Source organism: Oryx dammah, unplaced genomic scaffold (assembly GCF_014754425.2).
Source record: "Oryx dammah isolate SB20612 unplaced genomic scaffold, SCBI_Odam_1.1 HiC_scaffold_10, whole genome shotgun sequence".
Classification (NCBI taxonomy): Eukaryota; Metazoa; Chordata; class Mammalia; order Artiodactyla; family Bovidae; genus Oryx; species Oryx dammah.
Genome location: NW_024070194.1, coordinates 19,424,674 through 19,450,787, shown reverse-complemented (window position 1 = coordinate 19,450,787; position 26,114 = coordinate 19,424,674). Strand labels below are relative to the sequence as shown.

Here is a 26,114-nt window from a genome sequence, read left to right as displayed (position 1 = left end):
TTTAATATGCTGTCTACATTTGTCATAGCTTTTCTTCCAGGGAGCAAATGTCTTTTAATTTCATGGCTGCAGTCACCATCTATAGTGTTTTTGGAGACCAAGAAAATAAAGTCTGTCACTGTTTCTGCTGTTTCCCCATCTATTTGCCATGAAGTGATGGGACCAGATGCCATGATCTTAGTTTTTTGAATGTTGAGTTTTGAGCCAACTTTTTCACTCTCTTTCACCTTCTTCAAGAGGCCCTTTTGTTCCTCTTCACTTTCTGCCATAAGGGTGGTATCATCTGCATATTTGAGGTTACTGATACTTCTCCCAGCAATCTTGATTCCAGCTTGTGCTTCATCTAGCCCAGCATTTCACTTGATGTACTCTGTATATAAGTTAAATAAGCAGGGTGACAATATACAGCCTTGACGTACTATTTTCCCAATTTTGAACGAGTCTGTTGTTCCATGTTCAGTTCAAATTGATGCTTCTTGACCTTCATACAGATTTCTCAGGAGGCAGGTAAGGTGGTCTGGTATTCCCATCTCATTAGGAATTTTCCAGTTTGTTGTGATCCACTCAGTCAGAGACTTTAGTGCCGGGGTCCAGCCCCGGTGGATCCAGGGAATTCGAAGGTGGGGACAGCGTCGGCGTCCTTGGAAAAATACATATTTAATTACAGATATATAGAGAGATTAGAAACGGATAGTGTAGTAGGAAGATTAGTGGAGAAAAAGAGGCTGAATAACTCTGATTACGTGGAATAGCATCCATGCTCCAGATGGGAATTCAGCCAGAAAAACAGGGAGCAAGAAAGAAGCGACATGGGGGAATCAGTCTTTCCGGAAACTGATCCGATTTCTTTATTTTTGGGTTTGCTTATATACCTTTTGTTACACATAGGGATGAATACAGAGTCATGCAGGGGTCAGCAGTCCTGACCTTTATCAAAATCAGGTGCTTCACATAAATGTATTAAAAAAAAGGTCTTAGGGGTATTACATCATCTTCTGGCCATGAGTGAGACCTGCTGACATTTTATGATCCTTTCTTTCTGGTAACCAAAAAACTTATTTCTTCCAAGGGTGTTTTTTCTTAAACCAGGCACCACCCTCCAAATAAAGTTACATTCCTATAGGGTGAGGGGGTAGTGAGTTACAATCAAGGAATTTATTTAACCCAAGGTTAACATGATTAATCTTAAAAGTTAATACTTATTTCTCCTATATGCTTAAAGGTTAATACTTATTTCTCCTATATGTTAGTTATATTCATTATAAGGTCAGGGAATATGGAGATTTAGCAGCAAACATCAGCCCAACAAATGAAAATCCTTTCACCAATGTTCCCCTTAAGATCTATTTAGTCTTAAGATAGTGATAAAGTTACATTTTTACATAGCAAGGACACAGTGATTTATAACAAAGTAAAGTGATCTATTACAAAAGAGAAAATTCTTTAACTCAAAAAGTCTAGTATTGCTGACCTTAAAAACTACTATATTTCCTTTTCTATAGTCCAGATACATTGATTAATATATTTCCAGGTGCCTAAGGATATGGAGGCCTGGCGGCAATCATTGACTCAACAAGAAGAAAAAGCCCTATGCTAATTAAGACTCTCAAAATACTCCAAAACTCTGTGCTATTTATGGTTGAGAGGTAGTAAACAATCATGTGAGTAGTTGCAGGAGTATGGATAATCCTGTCACACATGCTAGTCTGTCAGCAGAGAGGTTTGACCTGAAACATCCTTGTCCCACCCAGGGGAGGGAATTAGCAGCAATTATTGACACAACAAATGAAAAAACCCTTCACCAATATAATTCCTAAACAACACACTATACTAATAATTTCCAACTCCCCAAGAGAATTTGCCTTTAGTAAGTCTAAAACATCTCGTGCCTCTCAGATTTGGAGGCTGTAAACAATCACATGTGGCCGGACGAACCTATACAGGCAGGCTAGATAACCTTCAGAGCAGTCCGTAAGCTGAAACACTCTTGTCACGCCCAGGAATTTTTATTGACTTGGAGCTGCAAGTTAACTCCTTCTCCGAGAGAAATGGTTATGGGGTAGAGCCCCCCCGTAAAGTCAGAGGTGTAGGTGAGAGCATAAAACAGACTCTGGTTTTGGGGTAGATGCTCGGGAACAGGGGGTTTCCTGAGGTTTGATTACACCTTTGTGTATGCCAAATCTCCTTCCTCATGACCTTTGCCATGGGCGGAGTTCCTCACGCTGGCCCCCGGCACTTTAGCATAGTCAGTGAAGCAGAATTAGATATTTTTCTGGAATTCCCTTGCTTTTCCCATGATCCAGTGGATGTTGGCAATTTGATCTCTGGTTCCTCTGCCTTTTCTAAATCCAGCTTATATATCTAGAAGTTCTTGGTTCATGTATCATTGAAACCTAGCTTGAAGGATTTTGAGCATTACCTTGATAGCGTGTGAAATAAATGCAGTTGTGCAGTAGTTTGAACATTCTTTGGTGTTGCCCTTCTTTGGGATTGGAAGGAAAACTGACCTTTTTCAGTCCTGTGGCCATTGCTGAGCTTTCCAAATTTGCTGATACAGTGTGTGCAGCACTTTAACAGCATCATCTTTTAGTTTCAAATAGCTTAGCTGGAATTCCATAACGTCCACCAGCTTTGTTCGTAGTGATGCTTCCTAAGGCCCACCTAACTTCGCATTCCAGGATGTCTGTGTCTAGGTGAGCTATCACACCATCTTGGTTTTCCTGGTCATTAAGACTTTTTTGTGTACTTCTGGCTTGTGCTTCTGTTAGGTCCATACCACTTCTGTCCTTTATTGTGCCCATCTTTGCTTGAAATATTCCCTTGGTATCTCTAATTTTCTTGAAAAGTTCTCTAGTCTTTCCCATCTATTATTTTCCTCTATTTCTTTGCATTGGTCACTGAGGAAGGCTTTCTTATCTCTCCTTGCTGTTCTTTGGAACTCTGCATTCAGATGGGTGTATCTTTCCTTTTCTCCTTTGCCTTTAGCTTCTCTTCTTTTCTCAGCTATTTGTAAGGCCTCCTCAAACAAGCATTTTGCCTTTTTGCATTTCTTTTTCTTGGCAAGATGGTCTTGATCACTGCTTCCTATTCAATGTCATGAACCTCTGTCCATAGTTCTTCAGGTACTCTATCAAATTTACTCCCATGAATCTATTTGTCATTTCCAGTGTATAATCATAAGGGAGTTGATTTAGGTCATCCTTGAATGGTCTAGTGGTTTTCCCTATTTTCTTCAATTTAAGTCTGAATTTTGCAATAAGGCGTTCATGATCCGAGCCACAGTCAGCTACCAGTCTTGTTTTGCTGACTGTATAGAGCTTCTCCATCTTTGGTTGCAAAGAATATGATCAGTCTTACTTTGGTATTGACCATCTGGTAATGTCCACATGTAGAATCATCTCTTGTGTTGTTGGAAGAGGTTGTTTGCTCTGACTAGTGCATTCTCTTGGCAAAACACTGTTAGCCTTTGCCTTGCTTCATTTTGTACTCTTAAGGCCAAATTTGCGGTTACTCCAGATATCTCTTAAGTTCCTACTTTAGCATTCCACTACCCTATGATAAAAAGGATGTCTTTTTTTGGTGTTAGTTCTGTAAAGTCTTGTAGGTCTTCATAGAACCGTTCAACTTCTTTGGCATTAGTGGTTGGGCCATAGACTTGGATTACTGTGTTATTGAATGGTTTGTCTTGAAAACAAACCAAGATTGTTCTGTCATTTCAGAGACTGCACTCAAGAACTGCATTTTGAACTCTTGTTGACTATGAGGGCTACTTCATTTCTTCTATGGGATTCTTGCCCACGTTAGTAAATACAGTGGTATTCCGAATTAAATTCACCCATTCCCATCTTAAAGTAGTGAAGAGAGGCAACACTCAGAGTCTCAAAAAGGTGTACAACTCAAAAGGAGTTTAAGACTCATCACCTAGGGGAAGGGAAGCAGTGTCAGAGCTGACTCTTGCTGCCTTCTGTTCATGTTCTGAGGTTGCTCGGTCTTCCTGCAGGCAGTCAGCACCTGAGCTTTTCCGTTTATTCAGAATAAGCATTTGAGGAATGCCCACAGCAGTATGTGTCATGCCCTACTGTTCACACAGATCATCTGGAGATCTTGTTAAAACGCTCTCTCTGATATAGTGCATCAGGAGTGAAGTCCAAGATTGTGTGTTTCTAACAGGCTCCTGTGAATTGTGCTTGACTCTGGTCCAAATAACATACTTTGATTTCTGGGGACCATAATGTGAAGATGATTTAATACATGGTACTGCCTCTGTTTTGGTTTCTTGGATCTATTAAATTTTATTCAGGATTGCCGTGAGGCCCAGGGTATGAATTAGTGCAGTGTAGTGGTTTCCACTTACCGGGTAGTAGGTTATCAGAGCTTTAGCTGAATCGTCTCCAAACTAGCTAATTCATACTCTGCCTCGTAATCAGTGATTCCCCTGGGAAAAGGAATTGGCTATATTTAACTAACAGTAGTAACTTTGTATGGCACCCCACTCTAGTACTCATGCCTGGAAAATCCCATGGGTGGAGGAGCCTGGTAGGCTGCAGCCCATGGGGTCGCGAAGAGTCGGACACGACTGAGCGACTTCGCTTTCACTTTTCACTTTCATGCATTGGAGAAGGAAATGGCAACCCACTCCAGTGTCCTTGTCTGGAGAATCCCAGGGACAGGGAAGTCTGTTGGGCTGCCATCTATGGGGTTGCATGAGTTGGACAGGACTGAAGCGACTTAGCAGTAGCAGCAGCAGTAACTTTGTATCTGACATTCCTGTTCGTGTTCTCCCCCTTTTCTTTCTCTCCAACTGAAGACATTGCTCTGAAGAAATGATAGTTCCTTTAAAAAAAAAAAAAATCTGTGGACACCTCTGTTCTAGATCACTTGGAACATTTTGTATACCATTTTCTGGGGTAGAAGGAGAACACCTAGCTCTTGGAAGTAAATGTACTTCCTTCTCCTGCTGTGGAACAGTAGCCTTGTTTCAGACCTAGATATTAAAGAGCTAATGAAAACCAAGAAAATGATAAAGTTATCCGTGGTTGTGATAAAATAGTGCCCTTTCTAAGTCATTTGGAATTTTGAGAATTTGACTGTTTCTGCTTATGCAGGGCCTCCAAAGAGTTATTTGAAATCTGAACCAGCATACCTTATAGTTCTGAATAGTCCTATTTCTGTACCCTTGAGTAACTCCTTACTCTATTTCTAGATGTGTTCTGAGAAGCTGTATGTACATCTGCCATAAAAGCTGTGTATGTATTTGGTAGGGCTGGCCAGAAATTAGGAAGCTTTTCTCAAGCTCCTAAAAGTTGTGGTCCTCGTGTTGGTTTTCTGTTAAATTTAAAGAGCATTCTTATTCTCTTCCCTGCCTTTTTACCCAGAGCGAACACAAGTGGATCAGATGACCCTGAGGATGCAGGGTCTGGTGAAAATAGGAGGATCAATGGGAATAATTCTCCATCACTCTCAAATGGCGGTTTTAAACCTTCTAGGCCTCCAAGACCTTCACGACCACCTCCACCTACCCCACGTAGACCAGGTGTGTATTCCAGGCATACACTAGAGATATAGATCTGAGTACTGTTTATTATAAAATTCTATTTGGGAATTGATCCTCAGATAAGTGTTAAGAGACACTGGTAGGTTGATTTTCAAGCTGAATTTTTACATTTAAGTTTTTGGCCAAGAATAATCTTTCTATAGTTAATTAAGATATGGCCTGTTCCCTAAGTTTTTCTGCCAGGGTTGAAGCAGATGCTCTACTAAGAGTGAAAATCATGTGTGTGCTATGAGTTCCCTAGTAGTTAGGAGTCGGGTCTTTCACTCTTGTGGCCTGGGTTTAGGAAAATGAGATTCTAAGTGTGCCCAAAAGCAGGAGGCGGGCAGAAATCACATGTGTGCTATAAAAAGTATAAGCAGTACAGATAAGCTTGCACCTTTCTCTCCATGTTTGTACCTGTGTTGACATAAGCATTTCATAGAGTCAAGGATCTGTTTGCTTATTCTTATTTTATCCTTTAAAAAAAAAACAGTCAGTGATTGGCAAATAACCTAACAATGGTAAATGATACTTGGATTTTTAAAGCAAAAATCGTGCAAGTCAACGTTTCATGTAGTAAAAATAGAAACATCTATTGTCTACCTTTTTATTTAAAATTCTGTCCTGATTTTAAATTTCTAAAAATTGTTTTTCTGTTTTCCTCAAATCTTAAAGCATCTGTCAATGGCTCACCATCTACCACTTCTGAAAGTGATGGCTCTAGTACAGGCTCTCTTCCACCAACAAATACAAATTCAAGTACATCTGAAGGAGCAACATCTGGATTAATAATTCCTCTTACTATATCTGGAGGTGCAGGCCCTAGACCATTAAATCCTGTACCTCAAGCTCCCCTCCCACCTGGGTGAGTAATTGTTTTTGGTTAACATTTGTTTTCTTTAGGCTTCTGCATAAACTTACTAATAAGGAATATAGTACTGAATTCCATTCTTTTAAAAAAATGTCACTGTGGTTATGCATGTGTGTTGGGAAGTCTAGTCAAACTGAACAAAATAGCTTGCCATATTTGAAATTACTCCCTCATTTTAAAGCCAACTGGAAGAAAAAAAAATTTTTTTTTAAGAAGGACTGAGCCTTAGGAACTTACCAAGGCCAAGTAATAAAATAGTTGCCTAATTCAGGTTGTCTTTTCTTTGAAGGGAAAATATCACTTAAATTTTATTTCTTTGCCATTGTTAAGTCATGGCAGAGTTGAATTTAGGAAACTGAAAAATTGCAACTCAATCTCATGTACATCTCTACTTATTATTTTTAAAATTAATAATGCCGAATAGTTATACACAGATACATTGTGGCAGTTCAGAATGCTAATCAAAACTAACTAGGTGATAAGAAACTCATGATGAGGATTTTAATTGCTAAAAGAGACTATATTATTTATGTGGGTAGTTAGGCCATTTTCATTTTTGAAAGCCACATTAGGAAATTCTTTGTGTCGGGGATTAGCGAAGAGAATCTGGGTGGATTCTCTTAGAAGTAACTGGTTCTTCTAAACTCTGTTGGTTTATTTCTGTCTTTTTTACTTTGGATAAACCTACCAAGGAAACTAAAATACTCAGGTTGCCTTTGTCCTTAAGCTTGCAGGAGCACATCTGATAGTCTTATTCTTTGATTTCAACTTTTCTAGAACCCAAACTGTCCTTTGCCCTTCATTTAACAGCTCTCAGTCTTTCTTCAGATTTTGTAACAATAATTACAGTTTTCTTTCCCACTCAAGTTCTATGTATACTCTGATCAGATTGAAATAGATTTTGTCACCTGAGTGCATTGCCTCAGCCTCTGTAGATATAGAAGACATCTCCTCAAGCAGATACTTAAGCAAGAGAAATCTCATCCACTGTTACCCTCAGGATAACATTTCTTGACTTTATTCCTAAATTCTTTTGGTATCTGTTTTATATACTGAAATGCTCATTTGTCTCAACTCTGGGATTAAAAAACGAGGCAACTCATACATGTAGCTTATCAGCCTTTTAAATTTTGTGTTTAAGTTGGGAGCAGAGAGTGGACCAGCATGGGCGAGTTTATTATGTAGATCATATTGAAAAAAGAACAACGTGGGATAGACCAGAACCTCTACCTCCTGGGTAAGTGTCTGAATTGGAAAAAAAAGTATTCAGAACTATAGATTACATCTGTGGGGCTTCCCAGGTGGCGCTAGTGGTAAAGAACCCACGTGCCAGTGCAGGAGACATAAGAGACATGGGTTCGAGCCCCAGGTCAGGGAGATCCCCTAGAGAAGGGCATGGCAACCCATTCTAGTATTCTTGCCTGGAGAATCCCCTGGACAGAGGAACTGGCAGGCTATAGTCTATAGCGTCACAAACAGTTAGACATGACTGAAGCGACTTAGCACTCACATAGCATAGATTACACCTGTACAAAATTTCCCTGCCTTCCTCCTTTTCCTCTTCTGTCAGTCTCGTTTCTATCTGCTTTGCTTTATGATGGGTGCAGACTGAAACGAGATTCTGGGAATTGATTGACCATGATGAAATACGTTTATTTTCACTCATTTCTGACCTAAAGAAAGATTCCCTAAGTTTACTTTGTGAACTTGCCTGGCTCAAACTGCAGGGTTTTAAGAGTAGGGTTTTTTCCCCCTTATTTATTTTTATTAACGTATGGTTGATTTACAGTGCTGTTAATTCTTATTGTACAGCATGCTGCTAAGTCACTTCAGTCATGTCTGACCCTTTGCGACCCTAAGGACTGTAGCCTGCCAAGCTCTGCTGTCCATGGGATTTTCCAGGCAAGAATACTAGAGTGGGTTTCCATTTCCTCCTCCAGGGGATCTTCCCCACTCAGGGATCGAACCTGGATCTCCTTCATGCAGGCAGATTCTTTACCACTGAGCCACCTGGGAAGCCCTTGTACAGCACAGTGATGCTGTCATACATATATATATTATGTTTAATATTCTTTTCCATTACGGTTTATCATAGAATATTTCTTCATGGGAGGATAATTCCTTTAGAATGTTATTAGTTTCTGCTGCACAACAGGATTAGTTTTTTTTTTAACTGAATAAGAATTATAGACCCTATCGTATTTATGGTAAAGTTCTTATAAAAGCTAATGCATAATAGCAAAGTCATTATAAGATATTTGGAGAAATATTAATATTAAAATGGGATATATTAATATATGGTGTTAATCATTTAACATATAAAATAATTGGAAGGAAGAAAATATTTTTATTTGAGGGAAGCCAGGAATAAATACATGAAAATATTTAATCTTGCTAGTAATCTTAAATAAACACCTAAATTAACATATAATATCCAGTTTTGGCAAGATTGTAGGGGAACTTTGCCTCTTAATGTTGCTGGTGGTAGTCTAAAGTAGTTACAACTCTCATAGAAAGTATATATAACTATAGCAATACCCATACCCTTAGTAACCCTCTCCAGGAAATGTATCCTAAAGAAGTGTAATGCAAAGGAAGAAAAAAATTTTCAATACATAAAAGGTATTTATTATTTTACCACAGTTGGCCTGCATGCACAGATAGAAATATTGGGGGAAAATTTTAAGGTGTCCCAAAAGACAAAACCTGAATTTGCCAAGCCCTGGCAACTGTTTATATAACATTAATGTTATGTTGACAATTGTTTAGCATTTACATTGTATTAGGTATTGTTAGTAACCTAGAAATGATTTAAAGTATATGGGAGGATGTGCCTGGTTATATGCAAAGCCTTGCCATTTTATATGAGGGACTTGAGTATCCAAGGAGTGTCCTGGAACCAATTCTGGATAATATTAAACTAATAGACATAACCCCAAACTATCAGCCAGGTAGACATTAAGTTACTTTATCAATGTTTACTTGAATGTTATGCATCCATTTCAAGTGATAAATAAAATAGTGCTTTTCCTGACATCTGTGAAAAGCACTTGCACTCTCTGGCTCTCACATATGTTTCTGTTCCTATTAGGATTGCAACAGTGAAAAGAACATTTCAAACAAAGAAAATGAGATCTTTTGTCTTACTGATTTGAGACTTAATCAGTTAAGATACATTGTTTTAGAAACCTGACTGATACACCTTAACTTTTAAGAAAGAGATTTTTATATACATTCCTTTTAAGTTCGCTTACAGACCATTTAAAAATATATAAAAGGTCCTCCCTGGTGATACAGTGGATAAGAGTCTGCAGTGCTGGGTATATGGGTTCGATCCCTGGTCCAGGAAGATTCCACATGCTTTGGAGCAGTTAAGCTCATGTGCTACAACTGCCGAGCCCGTGCTCTAGAACCCTACAAGCCATAGCTACTGAGCCTGCATGTTACAACTCCTGAGCTCTGCTGAGCTCGCATGCCCTAGAGTCCGTGCTTCACAACAGGAGAAGCCCACGCATTGCAACTGGAGAGTAGCCCCCACTCTGCACCTAGAGAAAACCTACACAGCAACAAAGACCTAGTGCAACCAAAAAATAATAAGTAAATAAGTTTTTAAAAAAGCTGTAAAGTACATACTTATAAAAGACTTCAGGTAACTGAAAAGTAGTTGTGCAAGGTAAAGTCTTGCCAAATCTGTACCAGGGCTAAAATGAAGTCCCACTTAATTCTTAACTGTTTCACAAATATTTGTTGAATTTAGTTGTTTTTATCTTGATATAGCTGGGAGCGGCGGGTTGACAACATGGGACGTATTTATTATGTTGACCATTTCACAAGAACAACAACGTGGCAGAGGCCAACATTGGAATCCGTCCGGAACTATGAACAATGGCAGCTCCAGCGTAGTCAACTTCAGGGAGCTATGCAGCAGTTTAACCAGAGGTTCATTTATGGGGTGAGCATATGTACTTGGCTTTATAACCTTAATGAGGGTTGAGTTTTAACCTTTTCTTACATATAAAATGTAAAGCACTAAAAAGAAAGTACAAATAGGATGGCAATCCAGTTGTTGCTATTGATGATATTATTATTTTTCGACCTTGTTTCCCATAGTCTGTGTAGGTGATTTATTCTTTTCTTTTTAAAATTTCCTAAAGTTCAACTTCCTTTGCTTTGTTACTGGCAGAAAAGAAGTTCCGACAACTTAAAATTTGTTTACAAAAGAATAATAAAAATAAATCCAAGCAGTGTAAAAAGAATTCAAACAGTTCTGAATTTAATACTGCCTAGCTTAGCAGAACATTAGACTCTTTGGGTCTAACAGCACCTGACTCAAGTGAAACTCATGATAGAATTGAATCATTCTGTAACATGTAAAGGTAAAATTTACACAATACATTATTTAGTGCTTCAGAAGACTAAAGTTTGATTGTTTATAGAATTATGTTAAATATATTATTATGACTTTGAAGCCATATTATATTTGGTATCAAAATGTCTCCTTTCTGGAAATCTTTTAAATTTATATAAACCAACTCACCAAGAGTTCAAGAGAAGTTGACCCTCTCCATTGCCGTCTCTTCCCTTCTGCTGCCATCAGTATCATCTCTGTTAGAATCCATCAAAATAAATTCCTGTTCTCATTAGGCATTACCTTTTTGCCTTTTCTCCGTATTTCTGTTTCTTGGACTTTGTCATCATAATAGTCACCACTCACCAATGTAGATAAATTTGCACCTTCCTCAGCAGCTTTCGCTTCACCACCTGGTTATGACTAAGATAACTTTCTTTCATACAACAATTTTTCCCGCCAACTTCTGTAGACAGTTGTCAATGTTTTCTCCTTCCCGGTGGTTTTAGAAGTGAAATTAATTTTTGTCTCGTCTACCTTACAGTTTTCTTTTTTTTTCCCAGTGCTGTTTTACATCTTCCTTTCTTTCTAAATTATAATCATCTTCGGTATACCTGGCCAAATTTCTTTTAGGTTTGAATGCCTAGCTGGCTTGCCTTCTTTAAAGCTAGTTTCCACATGGGTGTCCAGTGGAAAGAGCGTGGGCTTTGGAGTCAGACACATCTGGGTTCGAATCCTGGTTCCACTTACTTTCTCTGTATGATTTTGAGTAAGTTCCTTAACTTCATCAAGACTCCTTTACTTTATATATACAATAGATCCATAGATAAAATTACCTCAGGTTTTTTTGTTTTTGACGATTCTGTAAGATAAAGTTCCAAATTTTGGGGGTACATATTAAATGCATAAAAATGTCAGTTTTCATGTTTTTTTTTTTTTTTTAATCTTTTCTCTCTTTTTTATCCCTGCATTTCTATCCACAAATGCAGATATGCATTTTAGAATACATGGTCTTTTACTTTTATTGAAGTATGGTTGGTTTACAATACTTTATTAGTTTCAGGTACACAACATAGTTATTCAAATTTTTATAGATTATGTAACATTTAAAATTACTGTATTGACTCTATTTCCTGTGCTATATAATATTTCTTGAAGCTTATTTTATATGTAGTAGTTTCTTACCTTTTAATCCACCACTGTCTTGCTTCCCTCTTCCCACTGGTAACCATTAGTTTGTTCTCCCTATGAATCTGTTTCTATTTTGATTATTCATTTGTTTTAGTTTTTGTAGTTTTAGATTCCATATATAGGTGATAACATACAGTATTTGTGTTTCTCTGACTGACTTCACTAAACATGCTACCCTCCAGGTTCATCCACTTTGTTGCAGATGGCAAAATGCCCTTTTATGTGGGGGGCTGAATAGTATTTCATTGTATATATATGGTATATATTCTTCAGTTATTCATCTGTTGATGAAACACTTAATGTTGCTTCTCTATCTTTCTTGGCTATTATAAATAATGTTACTGTGAACATTGGGCTGCATATATTTTTTTGAATTCAGATATATATATATATGTATATCCATGAGTTGAGTTGTTCTATCATATGGTAGGTCTCTTTTTAGTCTTTTTGTTGTTTTTAGGTTTTTTTTGGCCATGCCACGCACTTAGTTCCCCAGTCAGGGATTGAACCCAGGCCCTCTGCAGTGGCAGCATGAAATCTTAACCATTGAACCACCAGAGAACTTCCTATTTTTAATCTTCTGAGGAATCGCCATACTGTATTCCAAAGTAGCTGCATCAGTTTACATTTCTGCCAGTAATATACAGGATTCCCTTTTTCTGAACATCCTTGCCACATTTGTTATTTGTGACATTTGTGATGATAAGCATTCTGATAGGTGTGAGGTTATCTTTCTGTGGTTTTGATTAGTGGTGTTGAGCATTTTTCGTGTGCCTGTTGGCCTTTTGTATCTAGTATATGATCTTTTAAAACCCTCTTTTTAAAGACAGTTAGAAAATTCCTAAAGCACCCACATTGTGTATTGCTTCATTGTAACTTAACCGATTTGATACTCTAAGAAATTTTTCTTGAATTGCAGCTTTTATTCATGAACCATTTTTTCTTTTCTCCTGTCTACATTCCTACTCTTCACTCTTGTTATAGAGTGGTTCTAAATTACAAAGAACTTAAACAGCCTATTTTAGTTATGAACTGAATTGAATATTCTTAATGCTAGCTACTTAAAAAGTGGTGAGGTGTTGTTAAGAAAATCTGTTTATTTAGTAGGTGAAGTGGCCTTTGTTTTGACCCTGGTTACAGGGCAGCAGATGCTCATACACTCAGCATTTTTAACCTCAGAATGGATATGGTTGATGATGGATCATTGTGTAATGGCTCTGGCCCATGGCGTCATTGTGCCTATTCTTAGTTTATCTGTCTAGGGAAAGTCGGTGGGATAGGCTTGGGTCTTAGAAAAATTATCAGAGCAGTTTGTCATATGCTAAACTGCTCCAAACTGTTAACAAGGGTCGAACCTTGTATAGTGTTTCTCCTTGGCTTCCCGATTCCCTATTTTTTCGTTACTGTTGTCTGTCAGGAGAAGGGCCAGTCCTTGACTGGTCTTATCTTCTATGAGCTTTTATGAGAAATAGAGTATCTCTCATATGCTTTTAAAACTTTTTAGTCAGTTAACTCAGTTTCCGTAATAAATCAATGATATGGGGCAAAAAAGACCAACAGTGGAGGAAACTGCCATAAATTTAGACTTAAGAGCCTAAACCAATGTGCAATATGATGATTTTGGATTCTGATTCAACCCAGTAAGTAACCAGAGGCATTTAATAGAGACTGTGTATTAGATGATAAAATTTACATGGATTCTTTGGTAGGTGTAATAATAATACTGTGATTGTATAAGAAAATGTTCACAGATTTTAGGTGTACTAAAATAGGAGTGAAATGATGACTGTTTTTTTCCCCCTCTTTTTTTGCTCAGCAAAGAATATGAAAGAAAAATAAGTGTTGGCAGTTTTGGTTACTGTTGAATCTTGTTGCTGGGTACATGGGGTACACTATATTATTTTACTTGTATATTTTTTCCCATAATTTTTAAAGCAATTAGTCTATTATTTATTTGCCCATCTTACAGAAGAAAGGGTTTAACCGCATCTTACTGAGAGACCACAAAGTATCCCCCACTTTATTACATATTTAAACTAAAACACACTCATTAACCCTTCATCCTACACACTCAGTATGACTTTTGCTTCTCTTTTTCCAGTGGTTGACTCCTATTTTCCTTTTATCTAGCCAGACCTCTCTCTCCACCAGTGTGATAATTTCAAATGAATTTTTGAAATCTTCTCTACAGTTCTAGGCTTATCAGTGCCTTCCAAACTGGAATTCTTTACTTTTTCTTATCTGATAGCCTATTCTTTTTATTCCTCCAACTCTCTTCTCATGATTTTGGGGTTAGAAATACAAGATTTTTCTCAGCCAGCTGATGACTGAGTACTGTTACTCTTAAGTGACTTTTGTAAGGTTTATATATTTCTTTAATTTACTGATTTAGGGGAACAGTGGTCAATTTGGGTGTAAAATTACTTGTAATACTTGAATATCAGATAGTTTCAAATATTGACAGTTTTGTTTTTTTTTTTCATGAGAATGCATTGACTTTCGTTCTTGACTTTCATTCATACTTCTCTAAGATGTGGACTGTATAAGAGTATGTTATGTTGCACATGGCCAGGGAAAGGCTTATCAGAATTCATAAGCTTACTTTCCAATTATCTGTTAGTTATTTAACCATTTTGGGGATGGTTCTTTTTAGAATCAAGATTTGTTTGCTACATCACAAAATAAAGAATTTGATCCCCTGGGTCCCCTGCCGCCTGGATGGGGTAAGTCACATGGATTTTTTTTAAAATTAAATTCAGTCATTTTAACAATTACGTATTTATGAATGAATGATAAACCTTGCTCTTGCTTGAGTGAATATCTGAGAAGCTTTTTGGGTGTCTTGGTTTAATTTGGAGTGCCAGATAAGCATTAAATTCCCCAAACGTTCTAAGTTACTCTTCTAAAATTTTAAAGTATTTTGCCCACTCAGCATAAGAAGGACTGGATTATGATACGTAGGAAAATCGGGATGGACCTCCAGAGCATTATGCTTAGTGAAAAAAAATTCATTTCAAAAGATTATGTTTTAATATAATTCAATTCATACATCATTCTTAAAATGACAAAACTATAGAGATGAGAAATAGATTGGTAGTTGCCAGGAGATAGCCACTGACTGGTAGGTGGTTCCAAATACAGGAGTTAACATGAGTGGTTCTTATGTAGTGGTGGAACAGTTCTGTCCCTTGACTATGGTGGTTACACAGATCTGTACATGGAATAAAAGTTTATAGAACTATATATTACAGAAATGAATTCAAACTTTAAAAATTAGTAAAGATTGAGTTAAGTTTATAGTCAACAGTAATGTATCAGTGTCAGTTTCCTGATTTTGGTACTCTGCTATCATTGATGACATAAGATGTCATCATTGGGATAAACTGATTGAAGAATATGTGAGATTCTTTGAACACTTTTTGCTTCATACTATAATACTTATTTCAAAATAGAAAGCTTTAAAGATGATTTTGATCATATTCATGCTTTTAAAACACAGTTCAGAGGTTGATAGAGTTGATGTTATCTGAAAGAACAGTGGAAGGGGGAATGTGGTAGGGTACTGACTTTGTGTCTTGCACTGAGGAGTACTTGAGTAAGCTCTATTATCAAGTACCTTAGTTATTAAAACTTTGTTAATAGACTTTAAGATGAGCCTGCCCTACCAGATTATTTTATATGTGTTATATAAGTCATAGAGCTATCGTAAGTTTCTAGAATAAACATGACAATATAGAAACAGTTCTGCATGGAAGAGAAAGACTATATATCAATAGAAAGTGGAAAACAGCAGAGTAGAACCATTTATGGAACCAGTTGAAGTTTTATCTTCAAGAGCTGCAGATATTTCAGAAAGTAATAATTCTTGGTAGTTTTGTTGGGAAACATAAGTTTGATAGATTGCTCTAGCATTGTTTTAGGAATGGAGGGGAAAAAAATTGATGTCCAGGTCACATGAATCTGGGCAATAAATAAAATTGGCTGTTTAAGCCTGCCTTTCAATTACGGCTCAGCTGGTAAAGAATCCACCTGCAATGCGGGAGACCTGGGTTCAGTCCCTGGGTTGAGAAGATCCCATGGAGAAGGGAAAGGCTACCCACTCCAGTATTCTGGCCTAGAGAATTCTGTGGAACTGTATAGTCCATGGGTCGCAAAGAGTTAGACTGAGTGACTTTCACTTACCACAGAATACACAGAAGAACTGTGCAAAAAAGGTCTTAATGACCCGGATAACCACGATGGTGTGACCACACACCTAAAGCTGGACATCCGAGACTGTGAAGTCAAGTGGGCTTAGGAGGCATCACTACAAACAAAGCTAGTGGGCGTGATGGGGTTCTAGCTGAGCTATTTCAGACACTAAAAGATGATGCTGTTAAAGTGCTGCACTCACCATATCAGCAAATTTGGAAAACTCAGCAGTGGCCACTGGACTAGAAAAGGTCAGTGAAGGACAATACCAAAGATTGTTCAAAGTACACACCATTGCATTCATTTTGTGTGCAAGAAGGTCATGCTCAAAATCCTTCAGGCTAGCCTTCAACAGCATGTGAACCAAGAATTTCCAGATGTACAAGCTGGATTTAGAAAAGGCAGAGGAACCAGAGATCAAATTGCCAATATCCATTGGATCATAGAAAAGGCAAGAAATTCCAGAAAAGCATTTACTTCTGCTTCACTGACTACACTAAATAAAGCCTTGACTGTGTGGATCACAACAAACTGGAAAATTCTTCAAGAGACAGGAATATCAGACTACCTCACCTGCCTCCTGAGAAACCTGTATGCAGGTCAAGAAGCAACAGTTAGAACTGGACATGAAAACAACAGACTGGTTGCAAATTGGGAAAGGAATTTGTAAAGACTGTATATTGTCACCCTGCTTATTTAACTTATATTGAGAGTACATCATGTGAACAGGCTGGATGAAGCTCAAGTTGGAATCAAGATTGCCAGGAGAAATACCAGTAACCTCAGGTATACAGATGACACTACCCTAATGGCAGAAAGGGAGAGGAACTGAAGAGCCTCTTGAAAGTGAGTGAAAAAACTGGTTTTAAACTCAGCATTCAGCATTCAGAAAACTAAGATCATGGCATCTGGTCCCATCACTTCATGGCAAGTAGATGGGAAAAAAATGGAAACAGTGACAGACTTTATTTTCTTGGTTTCCAAAATCACTACGGATGGTGACTGCTGCCATGAAATTAAAAGACGTTTGCTCCTTGGAAGAAAAGCTATGACCAACCTAGATAGCCTATTGAAAAGCAGAGATGTCATTTTGCTGACCAAGGTCCATATAGTCAAAGCTATGGTTTTTCCAGTAGTCATGTATGGATGTGAGCTTTGGACCATAAAGAAGGCTGAGTGCCAAAGAATTGATGCTTTCAAACTGGTGCTGGAGAAGACTTTTGGGAGTCCTTGGACAGCAAGGAGATCAGACCAGTTCTAAAGGATATCAACTCTGAATATTTGTTGGAAGGACTTTGCTGAAGCTTAAGTTCCAGTACTTTGACCACCTGTTGTGAAGAGCTGACTCATTGGAAAAGACCCTGATGCTAAGAAAGATTGAGGGTAGGAGGAGAATGGGGGCGATAGAGGATGAGATGACCTGATGTCATCATTGACTCAATGAACAAGTTTGAGCAGACTCAGGGAGAGAGTAAAGGACAGGGAAGCCTGGCATGCTGCAGTCCATGGGGTCGCAGAGAGTCAGACATGACTGAGCGACTGAACAACAATTGCCCTTGAAGTAATTTGTCCTTAACATTCCTGTGAATCAGATAAAAAATGTAATAGTTCATAGTTATAACTATTATTGTTACTAGCTTATAAAACAAAAGGAAGGCATATGAAAGTGGTGAAGGTCCTTATTCACCAGTGTCTGGTAGTTTGGTAAGGGGTCTTTTGGCTCTGTGGGACCTTATAATGGACAGTGTATGATTGTTATGAAGTACTTTAGAAAAAAATGTTCTTAGAAAAAACATTTTTTCTTTAGAAAAAAATGAACTAGAGCTGTTTGGTTGCATTCCCTGACATGAATGGTCTTAGCTTCATTTCAGGAGTTGTTTCACATTCATGTTACAGAAGAGAAGCTGTTGGGCTGAAACATCTGTAGGTTGTATATTAATCCTCTTGGTTTTATTGCAGAAAAACCTTGACCTGATTTGCTTTTGTTAGAAACACAAACTAGTTTGTATCTTCTCTAGGGTAGCTGTTAAGAAAAATTGTTTCTTGCTCACAGAAGCATGAATTGCAGTCTGTGTTGCCTTTATTTGAAAAGCCTTTCCTGCAGAGCTAGTCCTTGTTTCTTTGTTTATCATTATATCATCAGGATCTTTCTCATTTTAGCCAACAACACCTCCCTGAAATACTGCCTCTAGAGACCCAGTCCCTCCTTGTGTATGTTATCAGAATTTTTCCTTGGTTATTTTATATTCTACTTATTTTTAGGTTTCATGCTCCTGAAGTTGAGATGCAGCCCCTCCCCCTTCTTAAATGAGTTCCTGATCATCCTGTTATTTAGACTGAGCACTGCTTTATTTGTGAACTGAACTCTGCCTTTGGGGCATATGCTTTATTTGTGGAGCCAGGGATGGCTCTGATATTAAATGAGAAGCACCTGATAGACCCTTATCATTGATCCAGGAAATAAAATCCCAGTTTATAGCCTGTGTTGATGTTCTGAAATTGTCAGCATTATTTTTTGTGATGCCATGTATTTTTAAATCCCACTTCCTCACCCTTTCAGACTTTTGTATGCTTGGACTAGACATTACTATATTAGAAGCTGACAGTGAAGAATTTATAACACATGCAAACTGTAGAGGCTGGAGAACAAAGAATGCTTTTGGTTCAACAATATAGTCTAATAGGGCTTTTTATAGCTGGTTTACCCATCAAGTACAAAGCTGTCTTCTCATTTTCAGAGTTGCTATGAAAGAATACATAGAACATCAAGAAGCTTCTGTTGTTCAGTGCCTTACTCATCAGGTCAGGAAATGGTTTGATGTGTATTCAGGTTTGGTGTTCGGTAATTTCAGAATTGTTTATCATATGACTTTTCAACAAAGTAAGAAATAAGCTCTGTAATCACAGCACATCTCATTAAGCACATGAGCCTTCAGTTTGCAAGTTTGAGGTCCCATCTTTGAAGTTTCGGTCTTCACACCCTCTTGCAAGAAATGCTGGTATCAGCACTATATACTTAGAACAAACATAGAAATAAGTTTTCTTTTTTTTTTCCTGGGTAAAATCATTTTGTTAACCTACCAAAGCATTTCATTTTGTTTTCTGATTTGAGGTACAACCATTAAACATGGTTCACAAGAAAATACAATGACTATTCAACTACAATTACAGGAGTTTGAAACCTCACTTATTGTTCATACAATACTTTTATGACTTCATACAACTGTACAGTCTATTTAAGCTAAGTTTAAGTTTATTGCTAACCAAAAGACCAACATCAAAGCCCTATAGTTTTGTAACAACAGAAGAATAACTTACGTTAGGAATCCACTGCTTTAAAAACCACTTGACTAGTGATGTGTATGGTTTCCTTATTCTCTTAAGCTTTCTTTCCACTTTATCTTACCTTGTGTTAGCCTTTGATGGAGTTGTGTTTTCGTTTTGAAATGTTTTTAAGCTTTTATTTAGAAAGCCTACCTAGTAAAGTCACAGAACTACAGATGTGTGAGCTGTAATCTAAGTGCACAAACTAAATATTTAAAATGTCAAAAAGTATTATTCAGATTTTTCATTGAAAAGAGAAACTGTTTGGATAAGACATTTTAAAATGATAAAAACCAAAGCACACCAAAAAAAAAAGTTTTGGAATAAGGCAAAACTACTCCAAAGCCTTAAATCTGTTTATCTGAAAAGAAAAAAATGGGAAATCTCCATGCCATCCCTAGCTTCATGCCACCATTCAATAAACATTGACTGTGGGTAAGATGAGGGTGTCCTTAGCTGAGGTCAGTAACTCACCAGGGCTCTCAGACCTCAGACTCCTTGGAGAACCCAGGCAATGACTCTGTTCATGTTAGGTTTTTGAGAGAATCTCTGGCCATGAAATCTGAACTTATATGCCAGTTAATAGTTAATATATACTCAACTAGGCACTTATGATATTAGTTTTAGATTACAAAAGTTACTTAAGATTGTTGGTATACAAGAAATTTATAAATTCTGTAAGTGTATTTAAAAATTTAAATTTAAACTTTCTGGAACATTGACTTCTTTATTTATTATGTAGCTAGCTATAGTACTGTGGATGCTTCTTTTTGCCTCAGAGACAGTTCTTAAAGTTGGTTACATGTTTCCACGCTCTAGGTGGCATGACCAGCAAAGCCACGGTTACTATCTAGGGTGTGTCACAAGATGCAGAGTCCATTTCCTGTATTTTATATATTCAGAAGTTTTGTTTCCATTTTAGGCTCAGCTGGTAGAGAAAGTAGCAGAGCTGTCGGGAGCACATTCATGATACTCACCAATATATTCCTTCTTTCCTAGCACCAGCCTTACCCCCCACCTTCCACCCCCCTACCCCAGTATCATCACTGCTACTTGAGATCATGGATTCAATGCTGGAGAGAAGTTGAAAGTTACCAAACACTACCTTGACAAGGCTATATAATTTAGCCTAACGCTCATTCTGCAATATCTTGCTTAAAGAAAAGTCCAAAAGTTTTACATAAGTGTTGTTTGGAAAATAGACATGAACTTTCAAACCATAGGAATAAAAATTGGTTTTCTCACCATGCAGTTAAGCTTAATTTTTTTTAATTGCTAATTTTAAGGTAACCATGCTTTTTAAAAAGTGGGAATCCATTTTATAATATTGAATACTTAAGTGTTCATTTTGAGACATCTTGGCCAAATTTAAAAGATTTAGACATTGGAAGAGACCTATCTTTTGAATAATTAATTTGTAATGGAGCAGAGAAAACAATAATTCAAAACAGCAGAACTAATGTTAATATTAAAATTTCAAAACTACTTGGTTATTAAAAGAAAATTATATCTACACATCTTCTAAACTTAGTGAGAAAGCTCAGAGAAGCAGAACAATTGTGTAGAATGGGTATAAGAGAACTAGGAGAATTCTAAAACAAGATGCAGGTGGGGAAACACACTGCTTCAGATACAGATCCAGTAAATTAAAGAGGAGCCCTGCTGCCCAAATCTGGTGTAAAACGTTACTATAGATATTTAGGATAGGAAACTGGTTGTATTACGGAACAGGATGTATTTTGAAACAATGTCTTCTCTAGTTAAGTAATACCTAGCATATAGCAAAGAAACAGGTTTCCCTGGTGACTCAGATGGTAAAGAATTCACCTGCAGTGCAGAAGACCCAGGTTTGATCCCTGGGTCAGGAAGATGCCCTGGACAGAGGAGCTTGGCGGGCTATAGTCCATGGGGTCACAAAGAGTCAGACACAACTCAGTGACTCAGCACATAACAAAGAAACAGTTAAATTACATACCCCCGTTATATTTTCAGAAATGAGATGGTGCGATATGAAATAAAAATCTCTGAATGGAGATGTCAGTTTCCATCCTGTATCAGCTAGAGTCTAGCTACTACTTAATTCTGAGATTAGGGGCTGATCACTTAGCCTGTCTGAAAATCCTTATCTTTAAAGATAAGTGAAAACTACCTACTCTGTGGGACTGTTAAGGTTAATATAAGGTCATGTATACAAATTTAATACAGTTAATTATTCTTGCTGTTGCTTAGGTTGAACAGAAAGATTCTGTAGGCAGGATATTGTGAATTATATCTGTTTAGTTTCTAGGATATAACGATATTTGTATAACTTGAGTAAGTATGTAGATTTAGTAGTGAAAGAATAAAGCTTTTAAAGTTATGATTTTAAAACTACAAAATCAACAGTGCAGTGAAAAATGGCAAAATCAGCTCATCTTAATTTGAGGAAGAAGACTATGCCAACTCGATAACGCTTTGCCTCTTTTTTTTTCTGTTTTAAAGAGAAGAGAACGGACAGCAATGGTAGAGTATATTTTGTCAACCACAACACTCGTATTACACAATGGGAAGACCCCAGAAATCAAGGGTAAGAACTTGTAGTTATTAGTATACAGATAACCTCTTAAAGATTATACCGTATTTCCAACTCATTTATGAAAAAGATCAGACTTACTTATTCTTTCCCCAAAGGTCTTAATCACCCACATATTTTAGAAAGAGAAAAAATATACCATTACATTTTTTTCCCCAAAAAATTACCTGTTTGTTATAAGACCAGCTTACTAATTCTAAAGCAGGGTTTTGCAAGCTGAGATCTCTCAGTAGAATTCAGGGTGTATGTGACTTAGAAGGGGGAAAAGACATGTTCGTGTGTGCAGGACCAAGGTCCAAACCTTTACCTGAAACTGAATGTTCTTTCCATTTTGATTGTAGGTCACAACTATAGTAGAATTAACAATCCTAGGACTTTGCCACCAGTAGAAATCCCAGATGTTTTCAAATACCATTCTGCAGTTGTTGCAAATATTTCAAAATATTGTTAACATACATCATTACAAGAACTTGCTGGTTAATGTGTCACTAAAGGGATACATTATTACAAGCTTGTCTATTTAATATTTACTATGTATATAGAATTGTCTTTGTGACATTATGATACTGTATTAGTTTGCTAGAGCTGCTTTAACAGTACTACATATGGAGTGACTTGAACAACAGGAATTTGTCTTATACATGGAAACATAAGATTTTATATCATTTTATGCTGCTTTAAAACCTTATGTTTTTAAAAGAAATATTTATATAGGCCACACCAACTGGTGGGGCTTCCCAGGTGAGACTAGTGGTAAAGAATAGGAGACATAAGAGACACTGGTTCTATCCCTGGGTCAGGAATACCCTCTGGAGGAGGGCACTGCAACCCACTCTAGTATTCTTGCCTGAAGGACCCTGGCAGGCTGCAGTCTGTGGGGTCACAAGCAGTTGGACATGACCGAAGTGACTTTAGCATGCAAGATATTAGCAACAAGCTGGGGGGTCTCCAGGGGTACTTTCACTTGAGACTGACTACAAATTTAGGGCATCTCCCCAATGACTTTCAGGTTTAACACCTCACTAGAGAGACTTGAACTCATCGAAACGTTTTATACTCACAGCCACATTTGTTACTGGTAAAGGATATAAATTAGAACGATAGAAGGAAGAGATGTTTAGGGCAGAGCCTGAGAAGGGTTCCAGATACCCCAAATTGATGTGGAATATAGTATGTTTTGAATATTACCAACCAGGGAATCTCACCTTTCTAGTATCCAGAGTTTTTTATTGGGGCTCCATCATGTACTGCCTGCAAAACTAACCTTCAGTTTCCAGCTCATCCCCAAAGATGGACTAATACCTTTTAGTGTTTAGTTTATTCCAGAGGTCAGAGCTGATAATGGCATATATCCCAAAGCCTCCTTTATAAACCACCTGATTAGCGGTCTGATGTTTGAAGACCCTAAGCTTCAAAGGGGCTTCAAAGTATCTTCAGAGATACTCTTGACAGGCAGGATATTCCAGAGGTGTAGAGATCTTTTCCCAGTAGCTAAGGGCAGAGGTCTGATCTCTATTTGGGTGTGATTAAATCTTCATGTCTCACATAGGTCAGAGTTTTAAGAACCTCTATATGCTTTAAATTTAGAATCTATTTCTGGGTACCAGCAGATCACATTTTATATAGTTATAGTATTTAACTTTAAATATTTTGGGGACTTCCCTGGTGGTCGAGTGGATAGAGTCCATCTGCCAGTGCAGGAGATATGGGTTCAATCCCTGGTCTGGGAAAACCCCACATGAAGCAGAGCAGCTAAGTTCGTGCCCCACAACTACTGAAACCCATGTGCCGAGAGCCCATGTTCCACAGTAACAGAAGCCACCAGAACAAGAAGCCTTTAGACCGCAACTAGAGCATAGCTCCTGCTCAACACAATTAGAGAAAGCCCATGTGCAGCAAGAGAGCAGCCTAAATAAATAGAATACTTAGCTTTCAAGTTTAAAAATACGTATTTTCAGTTTCTTAAAAAGTAATAAGAATTTCATAGCTAACATTTTTAATTTTAAAATTCTATCACTAAGGATAGACTAGACCACATCACCTTTCTCTAATTTGCTATCATTTTTCGTTCCCCCTTGAACCTTTTAAAGCTTCAGAGTGGAAATAAGAATCATATTTTTACAAATAATACCATTGAGCCAGTTCTACCCAATTTGTTTTCAGGACAACTTGTTACTGATACTGTCCTGCAAATATGACTACAACAAATGAGAAGTGTTATCTTCTTAAAAGTTTTAGATAGTCTGTTTGTCTGACATTGGCATGTAGTTCTGTGAATATAGTTTAATGTTAACTTTTTGACGTGGTTCACAAAGTATTGTTCTAGGCGGTGATTCTAAGCCTTTTGTTCTTCTGAAGTAAACTTGAAAGTGACACTCCTGTCAGCAATAGTGGCTCTCTAAAACAGATTAAATGCCACCAACTCCTCCTTTTCTTCCTTTCTGATGTGAACTTGAATATTTCCATTGTTTTGTCATCTCACCAAACCCACCAGATGAGAAAATTGAAACTGGAGAATAGACAAAAATGAATTGGAAAATATGGATAAAACTTGAAACATTGAAGTTTAAAGAGCTTAAGCAAGATCTTAAGACAGGTATTAAGTAAGTGGTTAGGCATACTCCCTTAGAAAGATTTGAGTTGCCTTAACAGAATAATAGAGATTCTGGACAAGGGGAAAAGTCTTCACTTGGAGGTTTGGCAGAATGTCTTGGGAAATGGTGTGTAGCCGTCTACTACACAGGGTTCATGGAAGGGACTTGGAGATAGAATGCAGAGGTAAAACTGAAATGGAACATAGAGGGTGCAGCATAGGGGCAAATTGAGGGCCAAATGGAGGAGTTTAGATCTTGTATTTGGTTAGTGATGAATAGTGATACCACTTTAGAAGAGGATAGATTTGTTCAGATCTCTGTTTTGGTATTCTGTCAGCAATATGAAATGAGTCAAGGACCAGAGTAAGACTCAAAGCAGGAAAACCTTTTAAGTGGCTATTTTGAAAGTTTAAAAGATAAATAGAGCCAGAATAAGGAAATCAGCCCTAAATATTCATTAGAAGGACTAAAGGCTGCAGAGGATGAGATGGTTAGATAGCATCATCGACCCAATGAATGTGAGTTAGCAGACTCTGGGAGATAGTAAGAGACAGGGAAGCCTGGCATGCTACAGTCCATGGGGTTGCAAAGTCAGACACAACTTAGAACTAAACAACAGAACAACAACAAGGATGGTACTAGGGATTGGAAGCTGTGATGAATGAACATGAAGAGTTGTAAGGCAAGAAATGGTGGAGCTTGGTTACCATGAGATGTTCAGGCAGGTAGGTAATCCAGGCAGAGTAGATGAGAGAAGACTGGTTGATAGATCTGTTCACATATTTAACATGCTTGTAGGATTTTAGTAAACCGCTGGAAAATGCTAGACTGAAAACTGGTTTTCTAGAAGATATCTACTGCATTTATGGGTATGTTTAGTTTCTGTACTTGGCAAACAAGGAACTCTTAACACTTTTTATTTGTTTATATATTTTTCTATGTTTTATATAGTCAATTAAATGAAAAGCCCTTACCTGAAGGCTGGGAAATGAGATTCACAGTAGATGGAATTCCGTATTTTGTGGACCACAATAGAAGAACAACCACCTATATAGATCCCCGCACCGGAAAATCTGCCTTGTAAGTTTTCTAAATGTTTCAATTAAAAGTAAAACTGATTCCTAAGATTTTGATGTAAAGATATCAATTACTGAAAAGTGCAGTTCTTACTGTTTTTATCTGTTAACACTAAATGAAAGTGTTTAGAAATTATTAATACAGTACTGCTCACCAATTAATCCCTGATTTCTGAGATCCACTTTCTTTAATTGCTATCACCTTTTAACATGAAGGCTCCTTTATTTTTCTTTTTCATTTTTGAAAAGTAACTATGCTTGTTTAATGTGTTTTGTTTGGGTTTTTTGTGTGTGTGGTCAAATAGACATAACAAAGTTGAACATTCTAGGTGTACATCTTAGTGACATTAAGTACACTTATTGTTATGCAACCATCACCACCATCCATCTCTAATACGTTTTTTTATTGTCCTA

At 37.4% G+C, this 26,114-nt stretch overlaps 1 protein-coding gene across 1 annotated transcript in view; it reads left to right on the top strand.

Annotated features, from left to right (window-relative positions):
* The window catches only part of ITCH (itchy E3 ubiquitin protein ligase), a 102,260-nt gene that overhangs the window by 49,867 nt on the left and 26,279 nt on the right, over window positions 1–26,114 (top strand). The window contains exons 8-14 of the mRNA XM_040247496.1: window positions 5,376–5,533; window positions 6,209–6,398; window positions 7,546–7,641; window positions 10,182–10,356; window positions 14,597–14,666; window positions 21,940–22,024; window positions 25,576–25,704. Of these exons, the coding sequence (XP_040103430.1) occupies window positions 5,376–5,533; window positions 6,209–6,398; window positions 7,546–7,641; window positions 10,182–10,356; window positions 14,597–14,666; window positions 21,940–22,024; window positions 25,576–25,704 (903 nt within the window). The remainder of the gene's footprint in view (window positions 1–5,375; window positions 5,534–6,208; window positions 6,399–7,545; window positions 7,642–10,181; window positions 10,357–14,596; window positions 14,667–21,939; window positions 22,025–25,575; window positions 25,705–26,114) is intronic.